We start from the raw sequence: 17,145 nt of genomic DNA, 5'->3' as shown, positions 1-17,145 counted from the left end.
TTTCAAGCTATTTTTTTCCCCCTGGATGTTCAGGCCTACATTTCTTCAATTTAGTTCTGGAAGATGAGTTACAAAACCAAATCCTCAACGCAACACATCATCATTTCTAGTTTAATGGGTTTAAATTGGTCTGCTGATTTCAAATGTGATAAAACCACAGTTTTGTTCTAGTTCCTTACATCATTTATGTTTCAAGTAGCATTTTAAATTTCACATCTCATTAATGCTGTAAATTTAATGCAAATGAAGTGTTTACCCAAACTGTGAAAATATAAAGCCGAGATTAATGATGGCTTACAAACAAATTAGCTGCAGTCAGTAGCAAGGCCATGCATATACAGAAGTATTACATTGCTAGTAACGGGAATAAATTCAGACCCTTTAGAACTTTAACATATTTTATGACGTGTGTTTGTTTTGCTCCTAGATCTTAACAGTGGAGGACTTTGAAATTAACAGCATGTAAAATATTATAAGGAAAAAAGTTGAATGTGGCAGTAAGAAAAGGGCTGTTAAACAGTCCTTGGTATTTATTGTACTGTATTTTTTTCTCAGGCTTGGGTTCCTGTCAACAGTTGGTACACATGCCTGTTTCATTTTTCAGTAAAACCTACCTGTTCTGTGTTTGCTGAGATATAGTGAGATGAAGTGTGCTTCATCTGGAACTCCCCATTCCTACCCACTCCCAAGGCAAGGTGGCAGTATGTCCGTTTTAAAGGTCACCACACGCAGAGTTCAGAGAAAATCATAAAGATGATCGTTTATTCAAGATAGTTGATGCTTTGCCAACTTTTTTTTAACCAGTGAGACCTAAATGGAAACATCTGTACGCTTTTATGAAAATACCAAATGACAATTAGTGGTTTTGCCAACCATTCATTTTTCAGTAAATTTTCTGGTGTATTGCTTTTTTTTAACCTCTCAAAGATTGTGTTATGAAATGTGCTATATTTACTATAACACTCTTCTTTTTAAAAGATATACAGTTTATGTTTATTGTATTTTAAAACACACACAACACCTCTCTTTTTAAACACAGTGCATGTAATTTCTAGATTTCATGTGAAGTTTTACATAGTATACTTTGAAAAGTCTCTGACGTACAGTTAATTTGGGGGTGTGTAATAAATTTTTTTTCACTACATGTTTTTAGACACAATTTTTTCTGCAGATTTGTTACTGCTTAAGCCCACTCCACCTTCTTCCAAGTTCATTGAAAGAGTTACAAACTTCTTGTCACATGCCAGAAGGTAGTGGCAGCATGCTTAATTTTCTCTTGGCTGAGTTTATGATGTGTAAATCATATATTGCTTATTTCATGTATCTTCTATATATTTTTGGCTTTGTGTAGATGGAAATAAATTTGGAGATTTCAGCAGTGTAATAGGAACATAAAAGCGAGAGGGATCTTGAGGGTCATCACAGTCTTTGGTGTTTACATGCACTGTGTCTTATACTCCCTTTCATGGTAAAACATGTGGCCAGATGGCTTAAGGGGAAGGGGAAAATAAATTAGGTCTCATATACACTTCATAAACAGAAAAATTCTTCAGTGCCACTGTGTGAAACCAATGTTCTCCCTTCTAAAGTATATTGTTTCATAGTCTCTTTATATTAATTCAAAAGCATCAGCTGGCAACCAATGAGTTGTATAGTAAATTTAAAAATTGTGTCTTGGTTTCATCTTTGCTGTGAATTCTCTATTCTTTTCTAACTTGAGCAATGGCTATATATGTGTATGCTTGCCTGAGTGTGTTTGGTGGGGGGTGCATGTGTGGATGCTCACACATATAAATATGTACAAAATTAGGGTATATTATGTGCTGCTGGAAACATTTGAAAGAACAGAATACTTTAACAACAAAGCTTTTCAGATGGATAAATCGGAATATATAAAGTGCATATATTTAAGTTTCTAATTAATTAGTTACCTTCACTCACTTAAATCCTAAAGGCCTCTCTGAGATGACAGTGCCATATATGTTTATTACCCAGAAAGTGAGGTAGAGCACTGAGATTGTCAAAACAGCTTTAATAGAGCAAAGGTTATCCTTTGGTAAGGCAGAAATGAGATTGATTTACTATGTCCTTTCATTACTTTACAACAATTTAAAAGAGACTACTCTTCTTGTGGCAGATTTTAAATGCATTTGTTTTAAAGCAGCCCATGATGAATGAAACAAAAAATCAAGGGGTATATGAAATAAAGGCAATCAATCATTTTGTATTAGTGGAGAGAAATTCTAAATTAGAAAGCCACTGGTTTTAGTTCCAGAGAGGTCTTTTAAACATTCACCATGCCCTGTAATGCACATTGACCCCTCAAGAATAAATATTGTCACCGGTACATTTTTTACTTCATTGGAGGAGTCTTTATGAAGATTTATTCTCTCTGGTTATGAGAAATATTGGCATGTACTGTTGAGTCCTTTTTGCTGTTGTTAGTAGCCTGTTTAAATTACAGTGAGCACAATAAATTTAAAAGTTACACATGCATTTTGCAACACACTCTTACATAGCATCTTTTGACAAAATGATAGTTTACTAGAAATTCCAGTAAAAAATTTATAGCACGACCTACCTGGAATACTCACATTTAGACGGGAAGCACTGAATAAAACTTTGAAAGACAGTGCATAATAGCACCAATGGGAGCAGTTTATTTGCTTTTACTGATCTGGATACTGTGAAAAATATGCTGTTACATGCATTACTTAGCATGCTATGTTGATAGTTAGGAAGACAAGGTTCTAATGAGGCATTATAATAACTATGTAGTCCACTTTCTGCTGGAGTTGCTGGTGGGTCTTCCTGCTACCTGCCTGGAAATGCCAGGTATTTCTATACTGTGACATGAATAGTTACAAAACATATCTCTCGCTACAGTGGCATCTAGAGAGTCACATGTATCTTCTAATTCTTTTGTAAAAAAGTCATGTCCCCCCCTTCCCCCAACTGTCTATTACAAATTGTTAATGACCACTTGGTTTGCTTTTCTTGAATCAGCATCAGCTTCTGAGAGTTGTTAAGTATTGATAATGTAACTGCAGGGAGGGCACCATAGGAAGGGGCAAGGGAAGTGATAAGAACTAGTACCTGAGTGAGAGAGTTTTTCTTAATTTTACTGTTGGTGGTTGGTGAGATTATTTTATGAAGTCAAATCTAGTAGTTGGCGCTTGCTCATCATCTTTGCTGAGGAACATCTTAAATGAATTATGCGTAGAGGAAAGGTTGGATAATGTTTACGATTATTTGGGAGCACCTTTTTTTCCCCTTCTTTCTCTGATTTGCATCTACTGAAGATTTGTGGTTTCTAAGCCCAGCCTAGAGGAAAAAGCAACAAATTGAGGAAACTCAGTCAAATTCAATCTTCTGCAAGTGGACTAGCCAGATTCTAGTTTTGTCTTCGTTCTTTTGGCTAAAGAATTTTAATGGAGAGATCATTAGTTCAGTAACAAAGTCTTAATGATCAGAAGTCTCATAGTTATGTAATAGCATTTCTGTAGCCTCCTTGTGTTACTGTTCTCAACTTTATGAATTTATTATGTTCTTGAAATGATAGACACTTAGACACAGGTTGATGTTGTTTCTGGCTATAAAGCTAGAATATTGCTGGAAATACTGGTCACGCACTTGACCTGTGTAAACAATATGAAAAGATAGATGGATGGTTGGGCGGATAGACAAACATTTGTATTTATTGCAAATACAGATTAATTGTTTCACAAATAACAAGATTTCTTTTGGAAGGAATGAATTAACTGACAGGTTTTCTTTCTTGGCCATTGATTTAATTTTAATGTACCTTGGAGCCTTGTATGTGTGATTCTATTTTTAATTAGAAAATATAAATAAACAGGATAGCTATTGAGGTCTGTGAAGACAATGACCTCTAGAACTTTCCTGTCCGTTACAGTAAACTGTGCTAACCAATGCTGGCCCAATTACTGAGGAGCTAGTGAAGTCTTCCAGTCTTTGCACTGATTAATACAATGGCATGGTTTTCACCAGAGCTTGGACTTTCCATGTGTGATGTGTGGTATGAATGATTTTCACACAGCTTTGACATTTATGAGTGAGACATTTGCCATGTATGTAGTAATAAGAAACACTTCAGGTCTCTAAAATGCAAAATCAGAAGACTGTAGATGGCTTTTTATTTTCTACACACCAGTCTGCCCTGCCATTTCAGTGGGAAGTTGTTCTTACCAGATGCATCCTTTAGTTATTGAATCACACGGTTCAAAATGGAGTTCTCTTCATGCTATTCATCATGGAAACTGTAAACTTAAATGTCCAATGAACACAGAGTATCTGTTTGCAAAATGTTTTGGGTGGATGTTGCTTTTGCTTTCAGCAGAAGGCTGAAAGAGCACAAGCGGACTCTTAAACAGAACTTCTCAGTAAAGCCAGGAAACAGGTTATCAACACTTAGGCTGTTCTTATTGTGTCCCTTATCATAACTGACAGTTTGACGTAAAACTGGGTCACATGACCACCAGGGAGGTATGTAGATGGATAAGAGGTCACCTTTCACATATGCTTGCTGGAAAGGAAACACATTTAAAGGAAGTTTCAGTCAAAACAATGACAATATGCAAATGTTAAGTTTTATGGGCTTTTCTCAACTAACAGAAGCTATAGCACAGTCTCCTATTACACTTTCCAAAATATGTATCTACTTCCACTAGCAATCACAGAAGCTTGAAATGAATGTCAGTCTTAGACAACCGCTCTTTAAATAGGAGAGTACAAAACCTGCTTAAATATTAACCCACAAATATTATTCAGACTAGATTAAAGATTGAGCTGTTGCCTATGGGTTTTTAAAGTACATAGGATTTGCATACTTAAAACTCTGCAGGATGGTTGTGCTTGGAAGGCACCCAGTTTAAACTGAAAAGGCAGCTATAGTGAAATCTAGCTCTTGGGTAGGACTTCATATCAGTACATCTCACAGCACTGGAAAGTGCAAACCAAAAATCACTTTCCTGGCATTTTACAGAGGGCAGAACCGGAGAGGGGAAGCAGATGACTTCCAGGCAAGTGGCAGAGTTAGAAGCACTCGATCTACTGCTCTGCTCCTGCCTGGACCTGTGGCCCCTTCCCATGGTGCCCCTAAGGTGGGTGAAGGAGTTGCATTGCCTCCCTGGAGAAACACTTGTAGTGGGTTTTGTGCTCTCTGCTACTTCATGAGTGTAGCAGTGAGGACATGTCACAGGGATAAGGGACTGCTGCAGCTCCACATGTCAGGAAATGGCTGGGCTGCCTGGGAGATTTCCTCATCTTCTGCAAGGCTGGGCATCCATTTCCACTTCAGAATACAGACCCACGTTCTTCTTCTGTATGGTTAGGTGAGAGGTACATAAAAAAAAAAATCATTGGTAATGTTTTGTGGATGGAAGGTGTTAACTGAAGTAGGGTTCAGGTAACTTGCCTTGCTGAAAATGGCAAAGCTGTGGGACTGAAGAGCAGGCCTCTCCAAGAGGCTTCTAGGAAAGATTTTTCACTATGTCATATGCCAAATCAGGTCATTTATTTTGCACTCATAGCCTATTTTTGAGAAAGTTAGTAATGTTATTCAGCATTTATTAAATATCTTACGAGGAGTATTTATTAAGTCCCTCTAATTGAGGAATTTAAGTTTTCTCAAGTAGCCTGCAAGTAGTTTCCCACCTCTCCCTTTCACATGTCCTGCAGAGAAACTCTTTTAGGTGGCTTACTGTGGGTGAGAGTGAATGTGCCTTCTTGTCTCCAGTTAACACTGTGGCATGAATTTAGAGGTCACATAAGTTACTCTGAGGACTATAACTAGCCAGAAAGATTTCAGCAGAAATTCAGACAACATACAGTACTCAAAATACTGTACTAAAGTGCCCTACATCCTTCCACAGCTTGGGACTCAGGTCAGGTCTGTGCCCCCAGGCTTTCCCCACTGGACTGTCTGGACATCCTCCAAGAGCAGCATTCCTGCTGCTGCTGTGAACAGACATCTTCTTCCATCAAATGGGGCCAGGGATTGTAGACCTCTTTTAAGTTTCTCCAGCCTTTTTACCCCAAAAGCACTCAACACACATGAGGGATGCAGAGGCAGACTTTGAAAGTGATATTTCTACATAATTTCAAAAGTATATTTTTAAATCTTAGACATCCTGATCTCTAAGCAAGAGTGATTTGGGAGAGGAAATTTTATGTTAGGGAGAAAAAAACCATTTTGCTGTGTTGTTTTCCTAGTTTTTAAAGACAATATGGCAGCTATGTGAACCTGCTGAGGAGTGTGGAGCAATAGTTTTTAACATTGGGAAGGTGGTTTTCAGCACAGCTGATGAAGTCCTGGGTTTATCACAGAACCCGTTGTCATACAGAGCTGCAGTTCTTCAAGGTGTTATCAGTACCGCAAGCATGGCACCGTGGTTGGTGGAGTGAATAGCTCTACAGTTTACACTAACTATAAGTCTGGTGTAGCATGAATCTTCATATACACGTGTGTGTCTGTGTCTATGGCATATATATAAAATGCACATGTTCTATTATTACCATTACAGCATTTAGATGTATATGTATTAAGGTATGTATGACTGTATATAATAGGAAGTATGTCATTGCTAACAGTTATGAAATAGGTTTAAAGAGTTCTTTTTGGAGCTTTCTTAATGATAAATTTAACACATTAACTGTATTTGTGGAAAGTTTCCATACAGACTGTGGGAAGAATATAATGATTTAGTGCAGAAGCTGATTTACTACAATGTAACGTATCCAATCCCTTACTGTTTTGCCAAAACAGCAAATGCAATCGGGCTCTCTTGCAAGCTAAGTGCTTTCCAGATTTTTTAACTAGACCTAAGTGCATAAAATCATTTGGTAACACTACGTTTGTGATGTTAGGTTTTTTTTATGGTTCTAATCAGCCAAAGGGCTTTTATTCTTAGATTTTTTATTTTGTGAAAGAAGGAGGGGGTGTGTGTTAACATTTCAGTCTTGTGTTTCAGCTGGAAGTGAGTTTTTATAGCTAAGTTATAAAGCTTTAAAATATGCATCTGTAATGAAGATGATGACTTTCTTAAGGATTACAGCAGAAATACATCTACTCTACATTGAGTAACTAAGCTGACATTTTACTATGTCTTCAATATTAAAATCGGGTTTACAATACTGTTTTGTATAGTGACTAAACCAAATATTTACTTACCTCTTTCTTTAAACATATTTAATATATTATTCACAGTTACCTCTTGCAAACTTTTTGACTGCATGTTTCCTTTTCTGCTTAATTTCATGTGGTTTAGTCATGCTTCTAATGGCCTTTAGAAGGTCCCTTGGAGTTCTTTAGATAACAAACAAGAAACAATCCCTATGAAAACATCAGAGACTAACATTTCCATTTCTCAGACCTTAACAGCAGGAAGCTTATGAGTCTAACAGCCAGACAGGGTCAGGTTTGCAATATTGTCTTGTCCTCAGCATTTGTATTTTTCAGGAAAAGACTGCAATTAATTGTGCTCCTGTGAAAATAGTTTATTGTAGTTTGTTTGCTGTAGCCTGCACTATCTAAAAACTGAATACGGATAGAGAAAACTAAAATACATCGAATGCAATCAAACTCAGCAACAACATTATCTTCAATTCAGAGTGCTGTATCATATGTAATGGTACAGCAATTAATATACAGCATGACTATACAGAGGTTAAGATGTATGTTTTCTTTGCAAGCCAGATAAGTTCACTTTCTTAAACTTGAAAATAAGCAGTACATCTTTTAAAAAAATCTTCTAACACTATAGGGCAGCTGTTAAATAAACAGAGCTATAGAGGGTTGCTTGAACAATCCTTGAAGGCAGAACTGATGATTTGAGGATCTGGGAAGAATTTGTTTCAGCTAACATTTAGTACATTCCTCATTATATTAAAATGCAATAATGTATTTTAAATGCTATTATTCTGAGTCTAACACAAGATTAGATTATTTTATCACCTCTTGCTAAGTAATACCACTTTCAGTTACACCAGATTAATAAACATCAGTTACAAAATACCTTTACCCTTTTTCAATAGCAAGATAAGGACAAACAGTTTGTTTCATTTGGGCAAATTTTCTATAAATTGCATGTCTTCTATGTTTCACGAAATGCATGCTACAAGATATTGGTTATATTTGACCTTTACTTAATACACATTATATAGAACTTTGATTAGAGAAAACAGCATTTTTATTTCCCTTATTAAAGTATCTTACTATTGAATATTAACATTTCCTTTTATTCCAGCTCAGTTTGTAATCTAATAATGGCTAATTGTTATGTGCTAAACACTAGTTACTCTTTTATGCTTTATTAATAGAGGAGCGTATTAAAGTAGCATTATCTTAAGCGAATCTATAGGCATTTATTTCTTAGAATAAGTTATTTTTCTTTGTTTGTTTTATTTTTTAAAGTTACTTCTTGGGAAAGTAAGGCTTTTGCCATATACAGTACTAGTTTGCATGTATTCATTTAAATACTAAAAGCTGTAGTACTGCTCGATCCATATCTGACTGCTAGGTTTCAATTGACAGCTGAGGATTTGTGACTGGACCATGAATCAAAACGGCAGGCATTTATACCCCAGTGCCAGTGAGGATACATTGGGAATTACTTGGCAAAGGTAACATTTTAATTATTTCCACCCCTACACCACCTCTAAAAAGTTGCATTGAGCTACAGTATCTGTTTTGGAGGGCCTCTAGGGGAATATGTGACAGCATTTGATCAAAACACGTGTGTTAACATTTCTCCCATACACATTCAGGTTATCTTTAGTGTAAGGTGAATTTAGAAACTACCTTAATTAAGAACCTGGAATGACAATGCTGTGCTGTCAAATGCAAAGGGTTTGTCAATTTAAGGGAATACTGATCTTAGGCTTTAAAAATGAAAATGTCATTTGCAGAATTAAAGATCATATTTTGGGGGGCTTAGTGATTAACACAAAGAAAATGGTGCTGTTAGAGGTATAGATGAGTATAACAATAAATGTTTGAGGTGGTGGTGGTTTTGGACAACAAGTAACCATATTATTCATAGAGACTTTTCTGACTAATCAGCTGGTGTAGATTTAGGTCACTAATATGTACATGAAGGTAAGATATAAAGCACTATATAGCAGAATAATTAAGAATGATTTACACAAAAGAGAGTTTCTTTTTGTATGAAAAAAAGTGAACACAATAAAACCCATAAACCTTTGGTACATTAATAAATTACACATTATTATCTTCTACATCTCTTGGTAGGTAATGAATTATGGTAACTGTAGAGGTGTGTGTTTCTAAATGGGTGTGTAAACAAATCAGCATAGTTGTGATACATTGTTTTTTCATCTCTTTCATGTGCAGGATTATCTGCAACGCTTAACACTTAATGGGGGTTGTACGTGTAAAGCCTGTGGATTGGTAGCCTGTCAGATGAAGTATTAGCTACTCACTCTTGAAAAAATTTCAAATGCTTCTTGGACATTTGTGTATACATGAAAGTACACATACTTCTGAACAGTTTGTATAAGTATGTGTGTGAGTGTGAGTGTGTATGTGCATTATCTACAAAATGCCATTTGATGCATTGTATTGTACAAGGGATTGCTAGAAGGTTTGGTGTTTTTGAGTATCAGCTTGGAAGGGTAATTATGGAATTTGAAAATTGGTGCTGTTTACAAATCTGAAGCTTAAATGCCTTGAATATTTTTGCTTTACTTTTCCTTTTTGCATTTTTTCTGAAACAATATTTAAAATCTGGAAGAACTGTGGTGGAAAAACAAGGTGTTGTAATTTCTTCCCTTATAGATTAAATGGCACAGTGGAAAATTAGCTAATGGATTCACCTCATCTCCTCAAAGGCTGTGATTCACATTATAAATCCCCATCAAATTGCCACAGTTTTCAATGTACTGCCAAGAGTGAATGCAAACTGAGCTAGTACAGCACAGAGGGGGTGATTTATTCTCCCACTACAACGGGTGTTGTTTTCACAGGGCATTGACAGGAGTTAGAAAATTATATCACAACTGCCTATCTAGGAATATCCTTGGATAGTTTTAATCAGTCATCCCTCGAACCACCTTTAAAGCAATGCAGTTTATACCAGCTGAACCACTGTCCCAGTGTTTGCTGAATTCTTTTTTCAGTACCCATTACACAACACCCCTGGGCATAAATTATGAAAAGAAAGGAAAGAGGAGGAAAAGATTTCTAGGTGATCACCAGCGGAACTTTGGTGAAGAATACAAGCATGGTCCATGATCCACTCACCTTTACAGACAAAACTGCTTTGCAGGTCACTTCCAGAGTGCTGCCCGCCTCTTTGACCCTACCAAGATACAAAAGTGCTGCAAGATGAGCTTGGGCACAAATTCTGCCATGGGCATCTCTTTACAGCCCTAGGCTACACTTACTTGGCCTTGAATTAAGGGCAGCCTTGGAGGACAAAGAACCAAGCTGTTAGTTCTCCCTAAGTAGATGGCTTTTAGGATTTGGGCTGTGGAATACAACATTCTTCAGATCCCATGTAGGTGAGGATCTAAGAAGAGAAATTATACCTCTGCAGGCTAAGGAGCAGTCAGCCTTTCTAACACTAAAACTAACATTAAAAAAAAGAACGTACTGCAAAAGGAATTGTTGCTTATTGGCAAAGAAATATATTCTAGTCCAGATAGTCAAATCCCGCCCCCCCCCCAAATGGTTTGATAAATGTTTGATTGTGTGATTTCCTTAAATCTGCAGTGCTCTTTTTGATGGTACTCTATCTGACCTTTTACAGCAGGTTTTTGTCATTATTTTAAGTATATTGATTTTTTAGAAATATCATTGACCTCAAGAAGGTAAAAAAGTTGGCAGTGCCTCAACATTAGCTGTCCTGTCTCTACAGAAATCAGGTAGCAGAGGTGGCCAAGCTGAAAGCTTTGTCATGGAGAATTGCTGATGAACCACACCTTGGAAACTTGGGGAGAGTGAATGATGATAAAAACTCTGTTATTTCTGTGTTCTTTGTCTTATTAGTAGCTGTCTGTCGTACCTGATAGTAGAAATGATGCATAGATTTCAAAATATAACACATAGATTTCAAAATGTATTTTCTGGGTTTTTCTTTTTGTATGAAATTATGTATCTGTTTGCATTTAAAGTCCCAGATATAAGACAGTAGTGATCCATATGCAAAAGACTGAACTTTGCAAAAAAAAGAGAATATGAGTAATACAAAACAATAACAAAAACAAAAACCACAAAACTTTAGGTCATTGGTGCACCATTTTCTTCAAAACCAAAGACTTGCAAGGAATAGTGATAATAAAAACTAGATTAATACTTGCTTAGCTGAAATAAACATTCTAGTATCTTTAAAGGAAATACTTTTATAAAACATCCAGTGACCATCCTAAAAAAAAAAAAGGGAAAACCCCCCAGTTATTTGGTAAGGTATTTTGAAGTAGTAATCTTTATTTGGCTCCTAATACCCTAACCATCTACAATTTTTTTTTTGTTGCTTACTTACAGCATTTATGGTATATATTTTATTATGTCTGCTGAACTTTGAACAACATTTAAGCACATTAATAGAATTAAGTTCTCAAGTACTTTTAAGATAATTTAGGTCAATTTTTTGGTGTAAAAATTAAGAGGATACTCTTAAACCCCCTCAAACCTTGTTTTTTCATAACCCTTCTTTTTTCATAACCACAGTTCTGTGATAATAACTGTTTTCCTAGAGACAGAAGGTGAAGGGAAGCTGTGAAAATCTGTGGAGCTCAATTAGGAAAATACAGTCTCAGTTGCTGCGTGTGAGCAAGAGCATATGCAACAACTAAACTTAAGACATGAGTGAGAGTGAGAAAAAGTGAGTGTGTAAGCCTGATAACATGAGCCTGAGCCTGAATCTTAGCCACTCATTGTGCCATTGATATTCCAGTGGGACCACTCATAAAAGCCAGCATGATGGGTGTCTTTTAGAGCATGTTGAGTATTTGCAAGTTTTTCACAGACCGTAAGCGAATTTTCATTGCCAAAGTGTACATTTTAACTCAGCTATTGCCAAATACAATTTTATTCCCAAGTATTGTTATTTATATTCATTTTTTTAACAATCTTTCTGTGTAGCTTTATGGGTTAACTGTTACTTTAACATTACATTTACACTACCCAGGCAAATGCACTAGGTTAGCATTTCCTGCTTTCAGTCTGTTATCTTGACACATAAGCAGAGTAGAACAGCTGGTTTGTTCCTGGAGATGCTGGGGGGGCTCTGTTCTCAAAGTGCTGAATTTCCTTCTCAGCTCTAGCTGTAGGGGTGTTCAGCTTTCCAAGCATCACCCCCCCCCCCCCTCCCCCGCACCACTCTGGGTTTATGATAATAATGCTGATAAGGCAATCAAATGGGATAATCTCTGATTTGTGAAAGAAGTAGGAGAGGAATCGAGAATGGGTGCCGATTGCTTTTGTAGCACAGTACCTTGTGTGTGTTTGGTATTGAGGAAACACACAGCTAAAGTAACACAGCAACATTGCTGTGGCAAGCGCATTTTGGCAAACACAGACACCTGTTAGAGCAATGGTTCATACTCTCTACACCCCAGTCATCGACTGTCATCCCCCCCCCCCCCCACCCCAATGCCCTTGGGCAATGTTTTGGAATAGAAGTATAAATTCCTTACAGTTTAAGAACAAAAATGCTGAAGTATCATGACTGTAAAAGTATTCGTACGAAGAAAGCCTAATGATTTCTGGTCTTTATCGATTTAAATTGCTAACTCTAATAGTTTTGCCCAAGTCCGTAATGCAGAAAGATGTACAGAACATTATGTTTCCTCCCCATCTAGGCAAACATCTTCAGAACACTTCCTAAGAAATTAATTGTATTCAAGCCAGACTTGCATGCTGCCATCCCACAGGAAATGGGTCAGCAATCCATTAAGATGCCATTAGATAATCTAATTTGGACCTTAATCTCTAAATTAACCGTGCTCCATACTTGAAGCGTACTTGAGAGAACGAAAAAAAGTTTATGTTTGAATCGATAGGGGAGCCGAAGCGTGAAGAAGGCTGTTTGTTTTTTCTGTAGCTGTGGTCACGTCTCAAGCCGTCTGGTAACCAGGAGAAACCAGACATGATGTAATTCCAGATTGAACTTGAACTTCAGGGGCTTAGAATGGGGGAACAATGGACCATAGGAATCAATAATGTCCGTTTTCCACATGATTATGTTTGGAGCTTTAAGTTAACCTTTATGGGAGAAGCAGCAAGAACTGCAGTGTAACCAAAATGAATGAGATGATCCAGAAGCAAGATGCTAAAGTAAAGAAAACAACTTCAGTAATATTTTCTGAGCAGCACTGCAGATTCCAGCAGGATTAGAAAAGTTCCCGCTCCACGGTGAACTGGTTGCCTGTTCTGAGCACTCTTTGTTCACTTAGGTAGGACAAACTTAATCTTATGTTTCCTGTCAGATGATTTTTGGCAGCACTGCTAGGGAAGGAGGAGCATATTATAGAGAATTCCCAAGTGTAAACTGTATCTTTAACCCCTTGGTTACTCCAGTTTTCTACTTGATCATCTTACCTCCAATTGTTTCTTTTGAAGTAGTAAAACTACACTGTTGGTTTTATTTTTTTTTTTTTGGTGCAGTTAAGATTATCTGCATTATTATTTAGTCATGCTAATTTGATCAATAAACTTCTAGTTATGTTTTTTAAAAGTGCTAAGGTAAAAAATCTAACAGCTAAAAACTGGAAATGGTAATATTTGAGGAAAAAGCAGTGTAGATGTGGAAAGTGGAGAGTCAGTTTTTCATAGGTGACCAGAATGGTAACAGAAGTACCACATTAACTAGATGCTGGAGGGGTGGTTATTCTTTTGGCAGAAGTGCCCAAGTGGAAATTTAGCCAGGGCACTGAGGTTAGCACAATTGTGTTTCCAAAGTTCATATGATCTTAAATTCTTGAAACAGTAAAGTTCCCTATAGTTGTGTGGGCAAGCACTTGCTTGGTGACTTGCTAGTGTCGCTTCTCTTGACATCAAAGGCTTGTCTACCTTTTCTGTCCAAAGACTGACCTGGCATGATCTGATCTACCTTGTCCAATCTAGTGTGTTCATGCACAGGGTCGTAAAGCTGCAAGAAGGAAACACTGTATAGGTGTACTTTCCAAGTGGTGAAATACTCTTACAGAGTTCTGAAGCTGTAATAGAAAGAAGGTAGTAACTGGTGGAAAATAAGAATCTTAAAATCCTTCAGATTTACTCAGGTCTGATTGGATTTATTTTTTATTGCATTTAGTTAATTGTTTAACATTATTATACTCTATGTTATTATAACTTCCATAGCAGACTGTATATAGATATAATGTTAGTACTGCTTGTGGTCCATTCCAGTAATATTTTAATCAGAGGTTCTTGAAACAGCAATTATTATCTTTAAGAGGAAATCATGGCAGAAATCTTGATTGGATTAACATGTGAAAACTGTAATGGAAACTGTAATGGAGAATGTTAACCCTGTAGGATGCTTGTAGAATTTTCCTCTGCTATTTTATTACATCTGAACAGATAAATACATTATACTTGCTGTGGATAGAGAAGGAGCTCATGACTGTATAACACACCTGATAGTCTAGTTGTGGTGAGGGAAAACTGTTTCTGGTAGTGAAATAGAGATCTAATGCTTCAGGAAGATGGTCCTGCAAACCATACTCTCTCACAAAGGCTACTAGTCTGAACCTCACAGCAGTATCTGATGGTGCTTCTCATGTATTTTTCTTCAAAACTTAGCCTAGAGCAGTTTTTTGGAGGTCTCACTTCATATTCCAAGCGACAGGCATTTATATTGTAACCTCTGTCAGTGCAGTCCTCATGGATTTCTTCAGGTGTGGTGAGCTGGAGAGTGGGGTAGACTTGCCTTATTCCACTCACACATACAAAGCTTTTTTATCTGAAGGAGAAGCTGTGTGGGCAGAAGGACATCTCATTAACTTCTGCAAGGACAACCAGCTTGCCTGTGTCCTGGGCAACGGAAAGTGTTTTGGCTTCTTCCATGTTGAGGGACGCAGTGAACAGAGACAGCATTGGTTCTGCTTTTGTGAAACTGTGGGCAGAAAGTCTACTTGGGACTTAGGCAAACTGCTGGATAGTGTGGTGAAGGGAAAGGTGTTTTCCCCTTTCCTGCTGTTGCCAGCCGTGTGGGCCCCCAGGTGGAGTTGGCTTGCAGGCAGCAGAAACCGGTGCTTCTGCTAGGATGCTCTGCGGAGAAACCGTAGATGGTTTCTATGGCAGAAGCTAAACTCTGTGATGCTCACAGATGTCTCTTCAGAGCAGGTTTGAGAAAGCTGACAGGGGACCTTGCTCTTCTGGGCTGTCAGTCTGGCTTGGCTGCACGTAGGAGCACTGGGGAGCTACAAAGCAGGGTGTGGCTCATATGGTAGTTGAAAGTTCAATTAAATTTACCGCAAATGTAATGGGGTATGTGGGAATGTTGGATAGACAGCCATGCATATGCAGCTTAGCAGATCCTGCATTATTTTCTTGGTTACTCTTTGTATCATATCTGTTCTCAGAGTTCTGTGCTGTGGTTAGTGCTATTCACCTCTGTAACTTCTATTCAGGTTTCCTCTTTTGTCTGCAGTACACACTTGGCGGTGGTATCAGGACTGGGGTGGCCCGAGATAGAGTTGTGTCAAACTGCAGGATGGTAAGGCTGCTTCTAAAGCACAGCAGGAGCTCGTCAAGCCTTGCAGACCGTGTCCTAGGAAGCGCTAGCAAACAGAGGGGACGGCCTGTCCTTCCTGGCTGCCAGAGGGGCCAGCTGCTGCCCGGCGGCTGCTGCCCCGTGGCTGCACGTAGACCAGGGACTTCAGCCCGCCGACAACACGTGTCGGAGCGAGGGCCGTTCCAGCCACCGCGTGCGGACAGTGTGTGGCTGTCCGGGCGCCGCCCTCGCCCGCACCACCGTCCCCGGCGGGCGGCTCTGCCTGAGCAGCGCGGGCGGCTTCCGACACGCCTGTGGGACCTGCGCGGTGCTCTCGCGGGAGATCCGTTACTCCCCGAGGATTCATAAGCAGCACTGACGAAGTTCTTGCAATCCACATTTTTGTCGTGGTCGTAATGTAAGGTGGGAGGCTTGAAAGGTTTAAATAAGCACCTGTGTTATATTTGTGGGTCATACAGCAACAACAGTCCTATTGGTCACTTGCTACAAGTTATTTCCGTTAAGCACCTTCCACAAAATCAAAGATCTCTGTCTCCTATATGAAGTAGTAGATAAGAAAGCTGCTGCCAATAGTAATTTTTTCTTTATCAGCATTAACCGCTTTCTTTCACCCGCTGTAGTCATGGGAAGGCTGTCAATTTTAAAACAAAGAAAAAAGTCACATACGTATATATGTATCCAACCACTGAAGTGCACTGTAAAGCTTCAGAAAGATAACCTGGAAGCTGTGTATTTAGCCTTTGCAACAGAAATTGTTTAAATGCCATGTTGGCCTCACACAAAATATACATTCTTTTAGTTAGTGTTCTATTTTGTTTAAAGTTGCTAAACACTGTAAATCCTGTGTAGCAGGACAGCAAAGAACTGTGCACTGTAAAACATGTATTCAGACAGATCCTGAGCAAACACATCTGCTTGGGTTTTTTTTATTTTTATTTTTTATTACTAGTTCCTATTTTTACAAACCCGTGTGCTTTGAAACAATTTGCATTGTGCCTGTTATTTCAGAATTTACTTCTTAACATCACTGATATCCGAAGAGGAAGGAACAAAAAAATGCATGTTAAAACAAATTATGAAGGAATATGAAGAATATGTTGAAACAATTAAACCTCTTAAACGAGGTTCTGGTATTGAATTTTTTTTTTTTTTTTGAAACATAATCTTTTCATCAGATCATATTGGACAAATCTTTCATGCATAACTGGGTTTAAGTCTTCGTGAATATTCCAAGATTTGTGGTGTAACTCTTGAATTTCAAAAGGGGTTATTTCTCCAACAACAGATTTTTTTTTTTATTTGTAATAATCAATAGAATTAAAAAAAAGAAAGGAAAATCTTTAATTAAATGTATTAGCTGATCATAGATTTTGAAAATATAGCAAGATTTTTTTAATTTCTGAGGAGGTTAAAACCCCCAGAT

The 17,145-nt window shown here is 37.8% G+C and overlaps 1 protein-coding gene across 9 annotated transcripts in view; it reads left to right on the top strand.

The window, feature by feature from the left end:
• NFIB (nuclear factor I B) overlaps positions 1 to 17,145 on the top strand; it is a 177,430-nt gene that overhangs the window by 151,733 nt on the left and 8,552 nt on the right. For 5 of the 9 annotated variants that reach the window (XM_075020667.1, XM_075020672.1, XM_075020669.1 and 2 more), the window contains one exon: positions 8,555 to 8,643. The exons of the other annotated variants lie outside the window; for them this stretch is intronic. In XM_075020667.1, coding sequence (XP_074876768.1) covers positions 8,555 to 8,643 — 89 coding nt within the window. The remainder of the gene's footprint in view (positions 1 to 8,554; positions 8,644 to 17,145) is intronic. 9 annotated transcript variants of the gene reach the window in all.

The sequence above is a fragment of the Buteo buteo genome, chromosome Z (assembly GCF_964188355.1).
Source record: "Buteo buteo chromosome Z, bButBut1.hap1.1, whole genome shotgun sequence".
In the NCBI taxonomy this organism is placed as follows: domain Eukaryota; kingdom Metazoa; phylum Chordata; class Aves; order Accipitriformes; family Accipitridae; genus Buteo; species Buteo buteo.
This window is presented reverse-complemented; position numbering and strand designations above follow the sequence as displayed.